Here is a 20,392-nt window from a genome sequence, read left to right as displayed (position 1 = left end):
ATTTCCTTCCTGGCTTTCTCCTCGTGGTCAGCCAGCAATTGTCCCATAGAGCAACTATGCAGTTTGGGAAAGGCTAACAAGAGCAATGGCAATAAGTTCCCAGCCATTACCACACAGTCCAGTGGGACATTTCTGACTGTCTTGTATCATAGAAGTACCTGTTTTTATGTCCCTCTGCAAATCTCCCCAGTTTTGAATGTGATTTGGTGGGGGAAGGTTAAATGATAATTCAGATTGCTCCTGTGGGATTTCATCTCTTAGACAGCACTGCCTAATAAAGGCTTTGCACTACTCACTTCCACTGTTATGGATCTGTAATAAGCCATAAATATGCTGTGGCTTGTCTGCTACAGTGGTCCTTGAAAGACTGTGGGTGAGCACATGAAAATCCAATTGTTTCTTTCTCCCTCCGTAATATGGGTGGTATTTTGTCAAATGGCTAGCATGAACTAAGCATTAGAAAATAAAGGCATTGCAGTTGAAAAATGGTTTTTAGAAAAGGTCTCCTAATGTAAATATGTGCTACAACTGAATTCATAGCTTTCCTTCATCTTTTGAGAGTGTTTTCAGTCAAGCACAATGATATCATCCTTTTAAACAGCAGAGGTTTGAGATTTCCACTCTCAGGAAACAAGAGCCGAAGCTTAAAGCACATGATTTTTCTGCAGAGGCCAGTGGAAAGTTTCTGGTAAGACCAGTATAAAGTTGTAATAACTATTTTAAAGCAAATGTGGCAGTTATCTTCATTAAAGAGAAACAGTCAGCTGTATGATGCAGACTGAATTTTGGCTTAATGTTTTGACTTCCCAACACTTGAAACCCATGCATTCTCATGTATGTTAAATCAGATTTGTCCATCCCCTGTAAGTCTTGTGTGAATTTATTCAAGGCTTGTCCTTCAACTCTAGCCATCTCAAGTATTTGTCACTAATCTTGCAGCATGCCCATACAAACACACAGAGTCCCCCCCAGTGCACACACTACTTCAAGAGTATTATGATATGCGCTGCCCCAAAAGACAAATTTAGTGACTTTCTAGCCACTACCACAGTAATTGTAGAGGGCAGTTGTGTTCAAAACCTGCCAGACATTTGTCTTTCCACAGTGTGCCTAGAACAGACAGGTGATGTTTTTGCAGCGCATTGCCAGTAAATGAGTCATTGCCCTCCCCAGCCCCTAGATGTAGTGTGGGTATCTGATAAAGACAGTCCCACAGTAGGAAGAGTCTTCCTGCATATACCCTGGGTCTAGAGGTTTCTTATTAATGGAATTAACTACTTAGTGAGTCACTACAAAGATGTATATTACAGGGAAATTAATGACATGTTCATCTGTTCAAAGAAGACTGGCCCTTGTGACTGATCTTTTGTTATTGTCTCTGGTCATGACTTATGAGAGGCTCCATGAGTGGGCTTTGAGGTTGAAGAAGTGGTAGAGAGAGTAAAACTTCCTACATAAATGGAACTATTGCAAGTTCTGGTGAGAAATGATCTTGAAATGATACGGATTTGTTAGGGAGGAAAGGTCAGGGTGCTGTGGTATGAAAGGATAGATGGATACTCCTCACATTTCAGAGTAAGGTTTGCAAGCTCCTTGAATCACCTAAGATGTACAAGGTCAGGCAAAAGTTCTGTTAGGCTCAGTGTCCTTGACTGATAATTTGGCCCTGAATGGAGGCATGTGAAAGGATGCAGCCACTGGGCAAGCACATAACATTTCTTCAGTGTAATGTCCTGTTCTTCAGTAGCTTGCAACCCAGACTTTCTCATGTGCTGCTGGGATCTTGTTTAATAGCATTTGGTAAGATTATGTTCAATTAGTTCTTTTGAGTCTTTCTCAAACTCACAATACTTTCAGCATTGTGTAGAGTCTACTGATTTTTTTTTTGTTTTGACTAAGTTGCATATGCAGAAGCTCCTTTAATTTTGTTTTAAACTGATCATTTCACTGGAAGTTTTCTAGCTTTATATGATGAGGCACAGAAGGCAATCATCCCCATACCATTCCCAATCCCACTTGTAAGTCTACAGACCTTTGTCATAACCTCTGTTTGTCCTTACACATCCCATTGGAAGAATTGGGGTCTATTGTTCTTCCTTCAAAAACCATTCTTACCTTGAATTGTGGCCTTTGTCTGTACCTGAGCTCCTTCAGAGATGGAGAACCCAAAACTGCACATACTGCTTGAGAACCAGGATTGCACTGTGTATTTATGTTGATGCTGGTCTGTTTTATATCTGTATTTCTAAGATCTCTCTTTCTGAGTGTAATTAGCTAATTCAGAACCATACAAGGGGTATCTTAAGGTAGAACTGTCTTTTCCCTATGTACTTTACTTTGCAGTGCTGAATTTTGTCTGGCACTTTGAAACAGTGTGTCAGTAGGAGGATGTTCACTAATCCTTTGCAATTGGATTTTGACTTTTCACTATTCTGAACCAATTAGTATCTTCAGAAAACTTTTCCTCATCCACCCTGTCCCTGAATCACCTCTGAATGCAGTGAACACAAATCTATGTAGATATATATATATATATTTATATGAATAGATATATATATATGGAGCTGAGCAAACACATCTCTTGTTATGCATGAACCTGAACTTTCTACCTCATCTTACTGTTCAAGTTATAGTGGTAGAGCAGATAAGTAACTTTGATATTTGCTGGCTAAATTTCTTTAAATATATCTTGAAGGTCTAAGCCTGTGGGATATTTAATTGCTTTTCTCCTAGATGATATGTTTTTATTTATCCAAACTGTAAGGACTGCATTTAGTAGAGATCCATAGAGGTTAGAGAATCCTCCCTGAATTTGCAACTGGCTTTGGACCAAAAACTAACTGTGCATTCAGAAAAGTTTTAAACATCCCAGCAGATCAGCAGAACAGTGCCCATTTACAATAGCTAGCACTGACCAGGTCTTACCCATCTCCAGCGGATCAAGCAGAACAAATTAAAACTTCCAGGCTTTGTTTCCAGAAATTGCCCCAGGAAAGATGTGAAAAGGAAGAGATTCAGCTCAAAAGATATGTGCTAAAATCAAGGGCCTTGGCTGTTCATCTGTGTGTTGCAGTGATATAACTTTAGTATGCTTTCAAATGCTGTAATGAGCTACTAATATGAAATCTTAGGCATTTGTTTTAATCTTCATTCCTTTGAAACAAGAATTGTGCCCAAATGTTTTTCATGCAAGATAATCCAGATATGTGAATGAAAGGGAAAAAGAACCCCACAAACCGAACTCCAGGCCACCAGTTACATGTAGAGGAGTTGGAAACAAGTAGTTGTCTTCAATGTAACTTCCTGCTAGAGAAAATTGTTTCCTGAAAGCTATGCCTTCCACTTCTGGAAGCCTACCAGTCTTGCTCTTTGGTGACAGTAGATGCCAGCTATTTCCTGGAAGCTGTTTGTTTTAAAATACACCCTTGGCTTGGATAAAGAATATCAAGACCTGATAGGAGGATTTTAGTGATAATGTACACTGCAGAAGGGAGTCCTTTGTATCTGAGTATCTTTGTATCTGTGTAGTCTCACTGAAAACTTGTACCCACCAAATTGTCTTTTTCTCTGCTGTACTGACTTTGCATCCCCTTCTCAGCACAGGCTTGTGGGATTTCACATGCTGTCCTGTAGACTGTGCTTGTTTTGTGACCTGGAATGCAAGTCATCCTTTGCATTGTAGGTGTATGTGCATGCATTTAACATTTTATTGGTATGGTTCTGATAATGGCATCTATGTAGAAGAGAAAGGGGTGATCCTATCACATTGCAGGGTGAAGAAGCCCATGATATTTTAAGTTCAACATTACACAGAAAGCCAGCTCTGTCTTCCCCACCAATGTAAACAGTCCTAACTGCTCTATGCAAGAATATTTACAAAAGTTTAATCTCTTCATTTGTGCTTTGCAGTAACTTCTAGTTTCCTTTTCTCTCTTCCTGCAGAGACAACTTTCTTTCAATTCCTCTTTGTGGGATCTGTCAGAAACTGTGGAAACTTTGAGAGAGAGCATTGGGAAGCTTATTAAAGAGGTAAGAAGAGCCTTTGTGTAAGGAGAAGACATCACTGTGGTTGCTGTCTTAGCCTGTGATCAAGTAAAAGAAGCAACTTATAGCCAAATCCCTGGCTTGTTTTGAAACTTTTCCCCATCCTACAGCCATTTTCCCTGTGTGCAGGCAGCATGCACTTTGCAACATCTTGGCACTTCAAGATATAAATAGCATAACAGGAATTAGGACATTTTCTGTAGTGTTTTTTCGTCTCAGCAGTGGCACAACAGTTGGGCTTGCAGTACATCTGCTGCCAGGTAGTGCCTTGCAAACTACATATTGAGGCTTTCCTTTTTATTTTTTCCCATCTAGTTGCCAACCCACAACAGGGTTATTAATTGGTTGTATCTACTGGGTTTCATGTGCAGTGAGGGTATGGCATGTGGAAAAGGTGCTGTGGCTATTATAGTTTAAATTAGTAGTGGTAGGCTACTTTTCCTCTTTATCTATCTTACTTTTTGGGCCAGAGATTGTTTTCCAGTCTTGTGGGGCACTCAGCACACTGACATCACAACACAAAAAAAACCAGTGATTTGCACAGTCAAATTGACATTCTAGAGACTGTAAGTATTTGTTTTTGCAGGTGAAATGATGGATTAAGAAAAAAAGCCCTGCATACCTAAGTTTGAATCAGAAGTCCAAATCTGGGGAGGTAGGGGGGTGGGTGTTGAGCCAGAAACTTATCCTAGTTTTTTGTCTGGCTTTGACTTTAAAGTGCTGCTGTTAGTCAAAAACATTCTCTCCCTGGAGCAGAAATCACAACCATCTAAGCTAAACAGTGCCACCGCCTCCATCTAAGCTAAACAATGCCGCCGCCTCCTCCTCCCTTCACTAGTGTTCCGCCTTTGCCTCAGAGCGAGAGAGCTCTGTGCCGTGAACGGCAGTAACCTCTGGGAGCACGCACAAGAGTGGGTCACTCCAGGTTAGCCTGCGCCTCACTCCCACAGAGGGGCAGCTGCTGGGAGCCTGCGCCGTGCCGGCCAACAATTCCTGGCACACACCCCTCCCCGAGTCCTTCAACCTGCTGCGCAGTTCCCTTCACATTGCAATTAATATGATTCCAGGATCAGCTTCAGTTAGGACCATGGAAGAGCTTTTGCTGCTAGCAGGGAGGCTGCCCTTCAGAGTTTGACTACAGCTGTTTCCTGTTACGTCATTTAAGCTTGGCTTTTCTTCTTGTCTGGGATAAAAATAATTGAAACCACGTGATACTCGGTTTGCTGATGTGGCCAGAAACGTCCCAGGGTAACGTGCCTTTTGCTTGGCAGCTGTTTTGGGCACGACTACCTTTTATTCTGCCCTGCTGTGCAAACAAAGGCAGCATTTTGCTCTGTGTACAGCATGAGCTGCTCCAGATGGCTTGACCTAAAGTTACTTCTTATTGTCTGTCAGGCAGATTTCTGTGTGAAAAGGAGGGACTTGCTCCCTTGTTTCAAAGGGCAGCAGCTTGAGGGGGTGGAGAGAACTATTGTTTGTGCCATGTCTAGGAGCCTTTCTAGCAGGGAATTTTAATTAGAAAATGGTCTGAACAAAATATTTTTCTTGGAGTATGGGGATTGATTGGATCTGTGTCCTTGGACTCTTTAAATTAACTTTTTGGAGGGCAGATTAAACACCAAGAGCAAAGACAACTGTTTAGATACACTTAAGGAGCCAGGTCTGATGTCTGGAGGAAGAAATTGCTTAGTAACCCTTCACATTTGACATATTTGCTTTCAGAGGTGTAAAAAGATCAGCTCTGCATGTAAATTGCGAAGATGCTGGTGCCAAAGATGAAACAAAGTTTCTTGCTCAAGCCGTTTCAAAATAATTTGTAGAAATGTGTTTGCAAATGCAGTCCCTCTTTAAGATGGTTAGTACTTCATATGTTCATGGGAATCATCTGCACTTCCTATTTAAGTACCTTTGCTTATCATGTTAGGGAGTTTATGGTGCTTTAGCTGAAGCAGCTGCCTTGTTGCTGGACAAAAATGAGCTCTTTTAGCTAAGATACCAAAAACTCCCTGAAGCATCCCTTTGAATTGCACACTCAAATTGTCACACCTGAAATGCAGCCTTGGCCTTTTGGTTGAGGAATCATCAAATCCACACATCTGCATGAACATATGTAACAAACAAAACTGGTTGTGTGACAGTTTTTGTTCATGTTCCATGATGCTGATGTCCTGCAGGTCACCCTGAACCTGGAGCCAGGTTGAGTGGTGCCAGGCTGCAGGCAAAGGCACCAGTGAGTAGCAAGGAAATGAAAGTACACTGGAATCAGTCAATTTGGATATTTGTGCTCAGACTTCTACTGTTCTTACAGCTGTCTTTCATTATATCAGTGTGTCATGTGCTCTTAGGCATCTGAAAATAGAAGCTCCTTGTGTAGGTGACATGTAGTAGCTGTTGTTTAGCATCAAGAATTTTTCTCCAGATGTTGACACATCTAAAACATGGACAGATGAGCCGTACAAAGGGTCAGGTTTACCTCCCACTGTAAGGCCAAGGAGTCTCGAGTGTGCTTTCCTTGGGTGAACTTGGATTGGTTGTTCCAGCACACTGCTGCTTTCAGCATTGTTGCTAGCTGGCTTTACCAGCTTAGACTTTGGTCTACCACCTTTGTTTAAATAAATGCAGATAATAAATGCACTGTGAGCAAAACTGGCAGATGGTCTCTGACTCTCTTATTGTTTCTGAAAAAAGGGCAGTTGGAATACAGCATTTGAAGTTGTTTCTGAGATGCAGTTGACAAACAGTTACAAATAGGTGTCTCAGCAGCTCTGCTAACCCTGTTTAGTGCACGTGCCTGTTCTGGACAGCACAGTAAGAACATCCAAGTTAATGTCACCTGATGTTTCAGCAGGAGTCAAGAAATCAGATAAAATTTTAGAAAACACTTAAAAAGGGATAGAGAAGCAGCTGTAGGATTTTACCATGATACTATACAAAACCCTTTGATAAGGAACACAAATCTAGGTTCTTGTTCTCTGAAATAGGATAGCATAATTGGAATAAAGTTCAGAGAAGGCCAGTTAGGGCATTTAGAAGTATAATGGCTTTCACCAAAGGAACAAGGGAATAGGTTGAGACTGTTTAGCTTGCAAAAGAGATGAGTTGGGGATATGACAAATACCTATAGAGTTGACTGGCACATGAAGAAGAGATAGGGATTGAATGCTCACCGTCTCTTGCAGTAAAAACAAAAAACAAAACCACATGACACCAAATGGAGCTGAGCATAGCCAGATAAGGAGAGAGAAGAGGTTCTTTCCTGTGATATTGGATGTTAAATACTTGTGGTTGTTCTAAATTCTAGGAGTTTACCATGGAAGAAGGTCATTGAGGGTTAGGAAATAGAGGTTCCCTGAGCTGCAAATAAATGGAAGGTGGAAGCTTACTTTGATGAAGTATCCTAGATTCTTGCCTTTGCCTTATTTCTTCTTAGCATCCACTTATTGTCACCATCAAAGAGGTGATGTTCTGACATCTCAAGATAGGGGGTCTGAAAGCAACACTCCACTGTAGCATGAAACAAGTGCTCATGCGGGTGGGTTACTTTTTGTGTTGTGGTGAGCTTGGCCATAAGCCCGAGTATGGCAGCATTAATGCAGTGAATATTTCAGGCTGAGGACAGGGTGGTTTTGTTGATGAGACATTACAGGCATATTGTCTGGCTTATGCCACTCAAATGAGTCTGGAGGTACTAATTGTTCTGGCTGGTTGAATGTTGTCACCTCAGGCCTGGTGTGAGGTCAACTGGCCAGCAGAAGGCTCCTTGCAGTGACTGGCTGTGTGCAAAGCTTATTCAGGGTCCTGGCTGCAACAGGGCTTGTTTTCAAGGATATTCTGGGACTGCTGTTGACAATGGGGCTAGGAGTTTCTGGGGCAGGAATAAGTGATGCCAATCTGAGAGATCAGACTGGCTGCCTGGTGTAAATCAGTGGAGGTTGGGTGGAGTTGTGCCAGGTGACACTGGTGTGGCCTGTAGCTCATCCAGTTTGTGACCCACAAGTCACTTGGTGTCATTCCTTTAATTCCTATTCTGACTCTATGTACCCCACCCCACCTGTCCTTGTGAGGGTACTCCACTGGAATTTGCCATTGTGCAACCAGGAGGACAAGCAGCTTCCATGTTATAGGGCAGGGAGGCCAGGAACCACCCACAGTACTGGAGTAGAAAACTCAGTAGTAAAGAACTTGGAAAGGATATATTCCAAGTGCTTGCTCAGAAGATACTTCCATTGTGGTGGGGAATTGTTTTCCCTGTTCTTCCCCTTGTTGTTGTGTTCAAGGGATTCTCATCTGTTGAAAAATCTTTTTGTGGTTTGAAGGTGCATGGAGAGACCTTCTCCTTTTACTAATCCTGTTCAATACTTGCTTCCATTCTTTTCTCTGTCCTTCCCCTCCAGCTGCTGAGCATGAAGAGCTGGAGTGACATGAGGCAAGAGGTGATGTTCCTGAACAATGTGAATGCCTCAAACTCCTCTACACAGATCTATCAGGCTGTGTCACGCATCGTGTGTGGCCATCCTGAAGGTGGAGGGCTCAAAATTAAATCCCTCAACTGGTATGAGGATAACAATTACAAAGCACTGTTTGGAGGCAACAGCACTGAAGATGATGTGATTAACTTCTATGATAACTCCACAAGTAAGTGTAACAATGACATGGTCTGAGGTCCTATCTACTAGTGATTGTCACCACTAGTGTTTTCCAAACTTCCACAGATGAAGGTAGGTGGTCCTGAGGGACATATTCACTGCTGTTTCAGAAAGGCATATCGTCCTGCATATGCTCTTAAGGATATATTGTCCTGCATATGCCCTTGAGGCCAAGGGGTTATCAGCTTGCAGTCTCCCAAGGGCCTGCCACCTACCTACTATGTAGAGTACACAGGAAGCTGTGCAGTGGATCTGCTTTAGTGGGAGAGGGAGCACAGTCATGTGCAGCCTCTGGAAATCTGACCTTTTCCAGATAAATTTTGTTTGTGCCATGCATTGGGGCTGTGAGAGTGTTGCAGAACTAATACTGTGGCTTTTAGTGTTGGAGGCTACCTGGTTGCTCCTTGTTCACTGGGCAGACTGTGCAGGCTTGGGCTAAAAGGGGCTTTTTGTGGAGCTTTGCAGTAAAGGAGAGGGTTTGCATCTGAAAAATGGTTTGCTTTCAGCTTTGATTGTTCTTGAAGTTCTATGCCTTCTGCAGTTGTTACTGTGCTGTTCAGCCACTCACCTTTGTGCTCTTCTTCAGCACCCTACTGCAATGAGCTAATGAAGAACCTGGAATCCAGCCCGCTTTCCAGGATTATCTGGAGGGCTTTGAAGCCCTTGCTGATTGGGAAGATCTTGTACACTCCAGATACGCCAGCTGTAAGGAAGGTCATGTCTGAGGTAACTCTAGCCCTGTCGTCTGATAATGTAGCATTAGCTGTGTCCTCTGGCTGTGCAGCTGATCCTCTCTAGTTAAATTGGACCTAAACACAAGCCTAGGAAGGATTACCTGCAAAAGCACAGCCTCCCTAATCTCTCATCTCCCATGCACTTACTGTTGAAGGCTCAATACACCCTCTCAGCTCACGATGGTCTCTGCCAGCTTTTGGAAATAACTTTCCTCTCCACTTTGTGACAGGTGAACAGGACATTCCAGGAGCTGGGTGTGTTTCGTGACCTCGGGGGAATGTGGGAGGAGATAAGCCCAAAGATTTGGACATTTATGGAAAGTAGTCAGGAAATGGATCTCATTCGGGTCAGTATGCTGTCCTGGCCAGAGCCACTGCTGTTATTTTTTGCAATAAGTGATGAAATATTTATTTTAAAAGGTGCTTCAGTGCTGAATTGGGCAGATAAATACTATGGATGGGACCTCTTCTTGAAAGAGATCTTGAGTACCGATCTTTCATTATACTTGGCATTCCTTCCTTCACCTAACAGTCTCCTGCAAACAGCACATTTAACACCCAATTCTAATCTACCTCTGTTGGAAAATGTACTGTTTTGTCTGCAGTGTTGCCCTAATGTGTCATGAGCATGTCACCATGGTTCCTTGGGTGCAGCTATGAGGGGTGGATCTTTGCACCCTGCACCGATATCTTTGGAAGTACAGTGATGTAAAACTAACATCAAGAAACAGAGGGACCGCTGTAGAGTAGTTTTTCCAGCTGTCTCTGGAACACAGTTGGTTGGGTATCACCGTGCACCATCTTGTGTACAGAGACCTTCCCAGGTCATATAAACCCTGAAATTAATTACTTTTTTACCCCAGTGTAATGCTGTGCTGAATAATCATGTGATTGGCCTGTTGTACTTCTCCATCAATGTGACATACTAGAGCACCAGAGACAGTTGAACAGATTGTTACAAAGCTCAGGCAGAAAGTTGAGGTCCAAAACATTGATTTGCAGTGATGTCCTCTGAAAAGTGAATGTTGCTTCTATTTTTTTTTTAATTTTACTGAGCCCTGGGATTTTATGGTTTTATATTTTTTGTTGCTTGTTAACACTATTGCCTCTGGTAGTTAATTATTGATCTTCCCAGCAATCTGGTCTTTTCTGTACCAGCGTAGTAAAACGGTCTCTTTGTTGTCACCTGTTGACATTCACACAAGCAGGATTACTTCATTGTCAGTGCCTTGGCAGCTCCCAGCAAGCGTCTCCTTCAGTTGTCATGTTTCTGGATTGACTGGCCATCACCTCTCAACTTTCTGGGTTGTACAATCTGTTTGGCATATTTCTTCCTGCTGAGGGAGAGGAAAGTGCTTTGTTTTCCCATCCATGCCACTTCTAGCTTGATGCTAATGTGCCTGTGAACTTCAGGAAGGGCAACAAGTGCCCCTAGGGTTAAGGAGCTTTAATGTTAGACTTAAACAAGATGAGGTTGAGCCATTTCCCTGCATGCATGGTAGCAGAAGTTAACCATGGAGACCAAATGAGAAGGGAGCACAGCACGTCTGATTCCTGTGTGCTTGGATTTCCTTTTTGTATGTTTTCCTTTGGTAGTTTGGTCTGTTCTGTTTTTACAGTTTGCAAAGTTGTTTTTGTAAATGTGTGACCTACTCTACTTTCTGGTTTGCTGGTAACAGCACAGTATGGGGAAGCTCTTTACCTCTCTTTCATTTTTGTTGTGGCAAAAAATCTACTTCCTGTTCTTAATCATGAGGATTTTCGCAGTTTTCTTTCTTGTGCAGGTTTTTCTTTTTATCTTCCTGACTTCAGTTCAACTATGTAATTTACAATTACTGTTCCCTTCCTGCCTGGCCTTAAATTGTCTGCCCAGTGGACTGGTTTCTGCTTCAGTGCATTTGTGCTAGGCATTGTGCATACAGTAGCCTGTCCTCAGAAACCTAGCAGTTAAACCAGGTGAAGAAAGCACTGTCCTAGACAAGAGGACAAAGGCAGGACATCATGGCTGTACAGGGCGGCTTCAGCCAGCCCTGGTGGCACAAAAGCGAAATACAAAAATCACCTGGCCTCTGGTGCTGGTATTTCTGCTCAGCACAGTGACTGTTGAGCCTTCAGCTGTGCCTCAGTTGCTCTCCATCTGAGCCAGGAGGTGAGATTTTTCTGGAAGAAGTGAGCAGATCTAGGCACCAAGTATTGGGCAAATGCCTTTCTGTGGAGCTAGCATCTCCCTTTTCCCTGGTTTGCCTGTGTGGGGTGCAGAGCTGTACATGGCTCTCTGCTGCCCTCTCCTTGGGAGAGGGGTTGGCAGGATATGGAGGCAGGCAGCCAGCCTGCAAAGCACACCAATGTGGTGTAGCTGTACCAAGAGAGGCATATCCCTCTTAAAGGGAAGGTAAGGGGAAGGACACCACTGTATTGATCCTGTCAGTATGATAGAGGGCCTCTACCTGCACCTTCTTAGCAGCTGTTTTCCTTGTTGTGCTTGACTTCATTATGAGAGAGGAATCTAATATTATTTCTCACAACTATTTCTTCTTTGAAAACAAAACACTTGCAGACGTTGCTGAAAGGCAAAGCCCTCTGGGGCCTGCACTTACCAGCTTCCAACTGGACAGTAGAGGACATTGCCCGTTTCCTGTCAAACAGTCCAGAGGACTTTGAGGCAGAAAATGGCTCTGTGTACACCTGGGTGGATGCCTTCAATGAGACAGACCGGGCTATCCAGACCATCTCCCGCTTCATGGAGGTGAGATACTGTTGATGTGGGCAAGGTGCTGGGGGAGGGCAGCAGCTTGATCTCCACTCATCCAGTTGGGTGTTCCGAAAAGGGAAGATAGATATTCCTCCATCCATTTCATGGATACAACCAGGATGTAGGAATCTAACTGTAGGCCTTGTTCTTGAAGTTTTTGCTTCCATCACTGCGTGTGGTTTCCTGCCCTTCTGTTACTGAGTGAAAGCTGCTGCTGTCTCCAGCAGTGTAGCAGTTCATACTTCAGTTCGAGGTTTAGCTGAGGGCTGTGGTAAAGCTAGCAGCTGCTTCAAATTGAGGGAACAAAATTAGTTCTACTTTTTGCCTCATCAGCTTAGGAGATGAGTGCAAACAGAAACAGGCCATGGCCTGTTAAGGGCCTGATCCAAAACCTTCAGGTCTCTCAGCTGATGTTTAGAGGCTTTGAATCAGATTTGATTTATTGGTAACAGATGAAATAAGACCATTTATGGAAGTTGATACTTGGATGAAATCCTGTAGGTAATACTGCAGTGCTAGCTAACCTCTTATACAGAAAATGCCTTTGCTGGAGTATTTCTCAGTGATATATGTTGGACTGGTAGGTGACTGTCAAGCAGGAAGCAATGATAGCTCTTGCAACTTGCTGGGCTACAACTGAGCAAGCCATTGCAAAATAGTCTGATGCTGTTGTCTTTTTTCTTGGACATGACATTACCGTTGGAGTGTTCTCTTCTTTCCCTCCACCCCACAACTAAACAAAGTACATTATAATTTGGCAGTGTATCCCATAAATGCTTCAAATTCTGTCCCTGTCTAGTGTGTCAACCTGGACAAACTGGAGCCTGTGCCCACAGAAGTCCGGCTCATTAACAAGTCCTTGGAACTTCTGGATGAAAGGAGGTTCTGGGCTGGCATAGTCTTCACTGAAATAGCTCCTGATAGCACAGACCTTCCTCAACATGTGAAATACAAGATACGCATGGACATTGATAATGTGGAAAGGACCAACAAGATCAAGGATGGGTGAGCCCGGACATCCTGCCTTATGATCAATTTCTTACAAAGGATGGGGTGAGGAGGATTTCTAATGGAAAGGTCTTGTTCCCTTGGTGCAGGTACTGGGATCCTGGTCCCCGTGCTGACCCCTTTGAGGACATGCGCTATGTCTGGGGAGGCTTTGTCTACCTGCAGGATGTGGTAGAACAGGCCATCATCAGGGTTCAGACAGGCACAGAGAAGAAGACAGGAGTTTATGTGCAGCAGATGCCCTACCCATGTTACGTGGATGACATGTATGTATACAGGCTGCTTCAGAAACTCCCAAGAGGAGGAGCTTGGGAGGCATGGGCTTTTGTCAATCCTCAGGCATGGTTTTTGTCCCTGTTTTCAGTGAGGAGGCAATCTCCATAGTGTTCCTAATCCCTAGAATTAGGGCACTCACATGGAAGATTTAGAATATGTAATGACTTGCAGAGTCCTGCCCAGGAGAGTCCTGGAGTTGAACATACACAGTACCTTCCTGAGGTGTGACCATATCCCCACACCTGTTACAAGTGAAAATAGCACTGGGGAAAAAAGCAGACAGTTAGGCTCAGGAGAGGGGAAAGAGGGCAATTGAGAGCAGATCCCAGACAAGGCAGCTCTTTGCACCCATTCTTTCACTGAGTGACAATTGCAGCTCCACCTCCCACTCCTAACTGGCCATATGCTCTAAACCCACCCACCTCACCTCATGGTGAGACAAGGATCCTGTGTCAGGCTTTGCACATCAGCTGCTTTGTGCAGGGAAGCCTTAGCTGTTGCCATGCTCTCATAGCCCGTGAAGTGGTATCAGAACTTGCAGTAATGTTTCTCACTTGGATCTCCTGGCCCCTTTCTTTCATTTTCTCAGATTTCTGCGTGTCATGAGCCGTTCCATGCCTCTCTTCATGACACTAGCTTGGATCTACTCAGTGGCTGTGATAATTAAGGGCATTGTGTATGAGAAGGAAGCCCGGCTGAAAGAAACAATGAGGATTATGGGACTTGACAATGGCATCCTTTGGTTAAGCTGGTTCATTAGCAGCCTTGTCCCTCTCCTGATGAGTGCAGGACTGTTGGTGCTGATCCTGAAGGTGAGTTGCCTGGCTTGGCCTGTGGCAGCAGACTCTAGAGCCTTTAGAGCCTGCTAAGCAGTGGTCTGCACTGACACACTGAGAAGGAGTTTGTGGGTGTGTGTTGACCAGTCACTTTTTGGGAACAGAATTTTGGAACAACAGGACTGTGTGGCTGAAAACAGCAGAAGGAAATGTTGTAGATTCAGTTCTGTTGAAAAGATGCCTCTGGTACTGCCCACTTCTGGGAAGGCTCTTGTGCAAATTGCAGGAAAACCTGCCTCCACTGAGCAGCAGCTCTGCAGAGCTGCCTATAACAGAGCTACCTTGGAGAGCCCTTTCAAAAACTCATGCACTTATTGTTCTCCTGCCAGATGGGGAATCTGCTGCCTTACAGTGATCCTAGTGTGGTGTTCATTTTCCTCTCCATCTTCGCCATTGTGACCATCCTCCAGTGCTTCCTCATCAGCACCGTGTTCTCCAGGGCCAACCTGGCAGCTGCCTGTGGAGGCATTGTCTACTTTACGCTGTACCTGCCTTATGTGCTTTGTGTTGCCTGGCAGGACCACATCAGCTTCTCACTCAAGATTTTTGCGGTGAGTCTTGATGAAACTTTCCTGGGCCCTGGGGTGCCACCAGTATGGCACTCAGCAGCTGGGCGCTCTTACAAGGAGGGAAGTGGCAGTGGGAAGTTAATTTTCAGTGTAAAAGTCTTCGGGGTTGGCCTTGATAAAGAGGTTTACTGAACCTGGTAGAAGCTGCTTGGGAGGGTTTTGTTGGCTTTGGTAGTAGAAGTAATGCAGCTGGACTAAGCTGCCTTGATCTCTGTACGCTGTCATGCTGTATAACCAGACATGCAGGCTGAAGGAACCACCTGCTTTTCCTCTGCACAGCATTTCTTACCTGTCTGGGGAGGGTGACTCTTAGCAACCTGTTCCCTTGCAGGAAAATCCAAAGAGGGAGGGAAAGATGATAGGGAAACAAACAATTCTGGGTGGAGGTCCGGTAGAGATTTCAGGAACCTAGACCAAATATGCCATTCCATATCTGAAAATACAGTGATGGTCCGTGGAACTTGGACTTTTCATATGGACAATGTCCCTCATTCTTGTGCTACAACTGAGATGACTAATTGGAGAGTAGATGTAAAAAAATTTACATGTTCATGCCTCCCGTTTTCAGAGCCTGCTGTCTCCAGTAGCCTTTGGTTTTGGTTGTGAGTACTTTGCGCTCTTTGAGGAGCAGGGAGTTGGTGTTCAGTGGGACAACTTCTTTGAGAGCCCATTGGAAGAAGATGGCTTTAGCATCACCACATCAGCTGTCATGATGTTGTTTGATACCTTCCTCTATGGAGTCATGACCTGGTACATTGAATCTGTCTTCCCAGGTGAGGTCTACTTCCGAGAGATAGTCATGTCTTAAGGCTTTTAAATAAATCCTTTCACCCTTTTCACTTGCTAAGGTGCAAATTTGGCCCATTTTTAAGCAGAGCTATTGAAAGGTCTGGAGCAAAACCAGCATCAGAGCAAGGTTGTTGCTGCTGGCAGTGAGTGTTGCCCAGCACAGAAGCATGACCCCATTGTGGCCATGGCTGATCTAGCTACAGAAACTTTGCTCTACTTGACTTGTTCCCTCCTCTAAACTTCACAGACTGTGATGCAAGAGAGGAGCTGAGTATCAGTACCACATGTGCCACTAAGTACCTTTCAGCATAGGGTTTTTAACCCTAAAGTGAAGTTAGATGTCTCTTACCCAGAGTTTGTCAGTGTCTTCATACAGAAAGATTTCTCCTTAGTGCCTCACCTCATGTGGGTGGAGTACTTCCCTTCTTGTCCTGAAAGCTAATTAAAGAAAAGTGACAGATGGACTCAGGCTTATGTAATGCTTTTGTTTTTAGGCCAGTATGGGATTCCCAGACCCTGGTACTTTCCTTTCACAAAGTCATATTGGTTTGGGGAGGAACCACAGGACAGACAGCACCCCCATCTTGACCAGAAGGGGTCTTCAGAAGGTAAGTGCTGGACACACCTTTTTGAAAGTGAAGTGTTAAGATCTGCCTTTTTCTGAAATGATAGTCCAAGGACAGCAGGAGCAGTACTGGCATGGATAGGTGAAATTGGTCACCCTTTTGTTATCACTCTTTGGGTATGCTGATCAAGTGGGTGCATACAGATAAACTCAAGGTACTTTGCCCGTCTGACTGCAGCTGGGTACTCCAGGCTCATGGAATTGAGAAGGCCTTGTATTTTTGGTGACCCTGATAAAACTGGAGATCTCCAACTCCCAAATTAGCCCAGGAGAGAGACAATAGCTAAATGACAACTTCCGTGGAAGATTCCTCTCTCTGAGGAAGAAAGTGGTCAGTTCTTCATGTAGCTCATTCCTTCACAGGCTTAGGGGAATGTAATGTCTATTAAAATTCCCATGCAATTTCTGTTAAAACCTATCAGATCTCTCTACTTTGTGTTTTCTTTCAGTCTGCAAGGAAGAAGAGCCAGTGCATCTGAGTCTTGGTGTTTCCATCCAGAACCTGGTCAAGGTTTACCGTGATGGCAAGAAAGTTGCTGTAGATGGTCTCACACTCAACTTCTATGAAGGACAAATCACCTCCTTTCTGGGACATAATGGAGCAGGGAAAACTACTACCATGTAAGAACAAAATAATGATTTCAGACAGTAGGAAAGTGACTGAATACTGCAACTCCTATCCAAATAGTAGAGGTAGCCATAGAACTGGAGTGGGCAAGCTGGTGCAGACTAGAATGCCTCTGCTGATTTAGTCTAGTTGTGCTGCTGCCTTACAGATACAGGGGACTGGAACCACAGAACTGGAACCACAGGAGGTTCAGGTTGAGGCTGGGTCAAATGAATCTGTAGGTGGCATTTTGTAGTAATGCCATTAGTGATTATGACTTACCAGTGAAAGAAAGCAAATTGGTACTGAAAGAACAAGAAGCTTTTAGAGGAAAAAAACCCTTTCCTTCAAGCAGCTATGTGGGTGTTCTTTGATCACCACTGGAGCTGATTTGTGGTTTGGTTTATTTAAAATCCATTAGTGAGGTGTTTTTCAGCCTACTTTCTAGATATGGGATTCCCCAGGGTTTCCATCTACTCTTAATTCAGCCTTCCACTGTTTCCTAGTGGCAGAACCTGCTGATCTATTCTCTTTTTGTTTCAGGTCCATTTTGACTGGCTTGTTTCCCCCAACTTCGGGTACAGCCTTCATCCTGGGTAAAGATATCCGCTCTGAGCTTAGCACCATCAGGCAGAACCTGGGTGTATGTCCACAACATAATGTGCTGTTTGACTTGTGAGTATCACCTGGGATATGTAGGACTGATGCTATCTAACAGATGTTTGGGTTCTCTAGGATACCGCAGTGTGCTTTTGGCTTTGACAGTCCTTTTTCTTGTGCTCCTGGTGTGAGACAGTGGAGTAGTGTGGGATTGGTACGGGAACATTCTGTTTATTAGCACATTCCTAAGTGCCTGGGAATGACCAGCAAGAGCTTACACTTTCATCTTTCATGTCTGTTAATAATGTACTCCACTCAGCTAGGCCAAGTGTATCCCTGGTGCCTAGTGATTTAGGTTGTTTGTGGTACTGTTAAGCACCCTTAAAAAAGGATTATTTACATGGGTCCTGAATAGAGCCACACCCTGAAGTCAGGCCCAAACTGAGTGCACCCAATCTGTGGCTCCTTCCTGAAACCTCAGCCTTAAAAGATGTTTTCCTGAGGAAACAGAAATGCCTGCAGTAATGCTAATAAAAGGGACGAATCCCAGTATGGTGCTTTCAACTCTGCCCTGAGGCTACATTTGTTCTCTAGGCTGACTGTGGAGGAGCACATCTGGTTCTATGCTCGGCTCAAAGGGCTGCCGGAAAAGAAGGTGAAAGAGGAGATGGATCAGATGGCAACAGATGTTGGTTTGCCTCACAAACTGAAGGCTAGGACAAGCAAGCTCTCTGGTAGGTTCAGATCTTTTACATTTCTCAGCCTCAGAAACACTCCACTGGATTTTGCAGAGGCTGTGTTATGGACCCTGATGGAATCCTGCAATTATATATAGACTACTATAAAATTAAGCATTTAAGGAAGCGAGTTATTTATTAAGTACCTAATCAGTCTATCTTAGTAAACATCACAATCTTGCACAGTCTCAAGCTATCCAATGGCCATAACAAGTCTCTCACTTTCTCTGAGTATTGTGTATTTTTTTCCATCATGACATAGTTCAGCTGCATTTCCTGTGTGTTGTCCAAAGCTTACTCATATATTTGGGGTTTATGAGTTTACGTGAGGGTGGCTTGGACCATAGTCTACAAGTCTCTTGCTGTTTGCAAATCATACATGCATTCCTTATACTGACTTCTGCCCCTTCAATTGGTGACCTGGAGTGCCCTTCTCCTTTGTTCAGTAGGGGCAGAATTCCTGTGTCAGTCTGTACCAGATACTAGAGGGACTGACATGCCTTTGTCTTACTCAAGTATCAGTACAGACTGCACATTTGACTTCAGGGAGGGAGAGCAGATTACCATGGTTGACTTTAGTATTGAGGAATGCAATATAATTCCTTGTTTTTGCCTCTGGAACACTTTCATGGAAGGGGAGTCTCATGGAGACTTATTTCTGCAGCTTGGGCTCTGGAGACCTGTGTTCCAGATCCCCAAATATGCTTAGGCTTCCAAGATGGTAATTTGCTACCCCCGGTGCTGAGACAGTGTGGTTCATTGTGGGCATGCAAGGTGTGGTTCCCTGAGGTAGGAGAGTTAGACTCCACTGAGGAGTGATTATCCAGATGAATTATCCACTGTCCAGAAAGTGGTGGGACCCTGAGTGCCTGAAACAGCAGCAGTACTTGTTCTCCTCAGTCTGCTTTCTTTCGGAGAGCTCATTATCTGTCATATTGCAAGTATTGCTGTTCACCTCATCTCTGCATCAGCCTGAACACTTCTTTCTTCTTGTGCCTGACAGGTGGCATGCAGAGGAAGCTCTCTGTTGCCTTAGCTTTTGTTGGTGGCTCCAAGGTTGTCATTCTGGATGAGCCTACAGCTGGGGTGGATCCTTATTCTCGCAGAGGAATATGGGAACTGCTTCTGAAGTATCGGCAAGGTATGTCATCTTTACTCTTAATAAATGTATTGTGGGAGGCAAAAGAAAATCAATCTGATTCTTGACTGTTCTCAAAATAGCAATGTCTTTGCAAATTTATTGTTGCCTGCACCAAGGAATGAACAGAGACGATGCAGGACAAGGATGCTCAGATCTCTCATTTATATATCTTTCTCCATCTATTCATGTCAGAGTTCATGAACAAACTTTTTTACTGGGTTATGACTGAGGGCAGGTAAAGTCAGAAAATTAACCTTGCTGTTCAGCAATGTCCTGTTCTGCTCCATGCAACCAGCCTTGCAGACATGAAATTAAGCCTGCCTTTGCTGAGCATGACAAAAGCCAGCAGAGAGTGGGGAGAATAAACCCATGACAGCAGTTGTGAATCTTCTCCGTACTCTTGGTCTTGTTCAAAGGGCCCAAAATTGTGGCATCAACCTCCCATCCAGCTTCATGACAAGATGCAGATGATTGTGGCTTTGGTGTGGCAGCAAACAAACAGATTTGTTTGACTTAGCAGCCACGTCTTCCTTGCTCTCTTCCAGGTCGCACTATCATTCTCTCCACACACCACATGGATGAGGCAGACATTCTGGGGGACCGCATTGCTATAATTTCTCATGGCAAGCTCTGCTGTGTTGGCTCTTCTCTCTTCCTGAAGAACCAGCTGGGAACAGGCTATTATTTGACCCTGGTCAAAAAGGATGTAGATTCCTCTCTGAGCTCCTGTCGAAACAGCAGCAGCACAGTTTCCTATCTGAAAAAGGTAGAGCTGGCCTTTTCTGCTCATGTTTATTCTTTCTTCATGAAATCTTAGGCTTTTTGGAAGCAGCAGCTAAGATTTTCTATGGTAGAATGTCTCAAAGGAAAACCCCTTGTTCTTTGAAAGAAGTGGTACTTGTCTGGTGGGTACTGTGCCAGACCATATCTAATGAAACTGTTGTGTGGGACATACATCCCCATTATAGATTCTTTGAGTGACAGTGATCTCAAGCTGATCAGAGAGATACAAAATAAGTGACGTATAC

General features: G+C 44.0%; 1 protein-coding gene across 1 annotated transcript in view; it reads left to right on the top strand.

Moving 5' to 3' along the window:
* The window catches only part of ABCA1 (ATP binding cassette subfamily A member 1), a 92,123-nt gene that overhangs the window by 51,813 nt on the left and 19,918 nt on the right, over window positions 1-20,392 (top strand). The window contains exons 8-23 of the mRNA XM_066568776.1: window positions 3,943-4,029; window positions 8,439-8,679; window positions 9,277-9,416; window positions 9,655-9,771; window positions 11,982-12,170; window positions 12,976-13,181; window positions 13,274-13,450; window positions 14,050-14,272; window positions 14,626-14,847; window positions 15,434-15,638; window positions 16,149-16,262; window positions 16,729-16,900; window positions 17,430-17,561; window positions 18,081-18,220; window positions 19,227-19,364; window positions 19,910-20,130. Coding sequence (XP_066424873.1) covers window positions 3,943-4,029; window positions 8,439-8,679; window positions 9,277-9,416; window positions 9,655-9,771; window positions 11,982-12,170; window positions 12,976-13,181; window positions 13,274-13,450; window positions 14,050-14,272; window positions 14,626-14,847; window positions 15,434-15,638; window positions 16,149-16,262; window positions 16,729-16,900; window positions 17,430-17,561; window positions 18,081-18,220; window positions 19,227-19,364; window positions 19,910-20,130 — 2,724 coding nt within the window. The remainder of the gene's footprint in view (window positions 1-3,942; window positions 4,030-8,438; window positions 8,680-9,276; window positions 9,417-9,654; window positions 9,772-11,981; window positions 12,171-12,975; window positions 13,182-13,273; window positions 13,451-14,049; window positions 14,273-14,625; window positions 14,848-15,433; window positions 15,639-16,148; window positions 16,263-16,728; window positions 16,901-17,429; window positions 17,562-18,080; window positions 18,221-19,226; window positions 19,365-19,909; window positions 20,131-20,392) is intronic.

Source organism: Molothrus aeneus, chromosome Z, assembly GCF_037042795.1.
Source record: "Molothrus aeneus isolate 106 chromosome Z, BPBGC_Maene_1.0, whole genome shotgun sequence".
Lineage (NCBI taxonomy): Eukaryota > Metazoa > Chordata > Aves > Passeriformes > Icteridae > Molothrus > Molothrus aeneus.
This window is presented reverse-complemented; position numbering and strand designations above follow the sequence as displayed.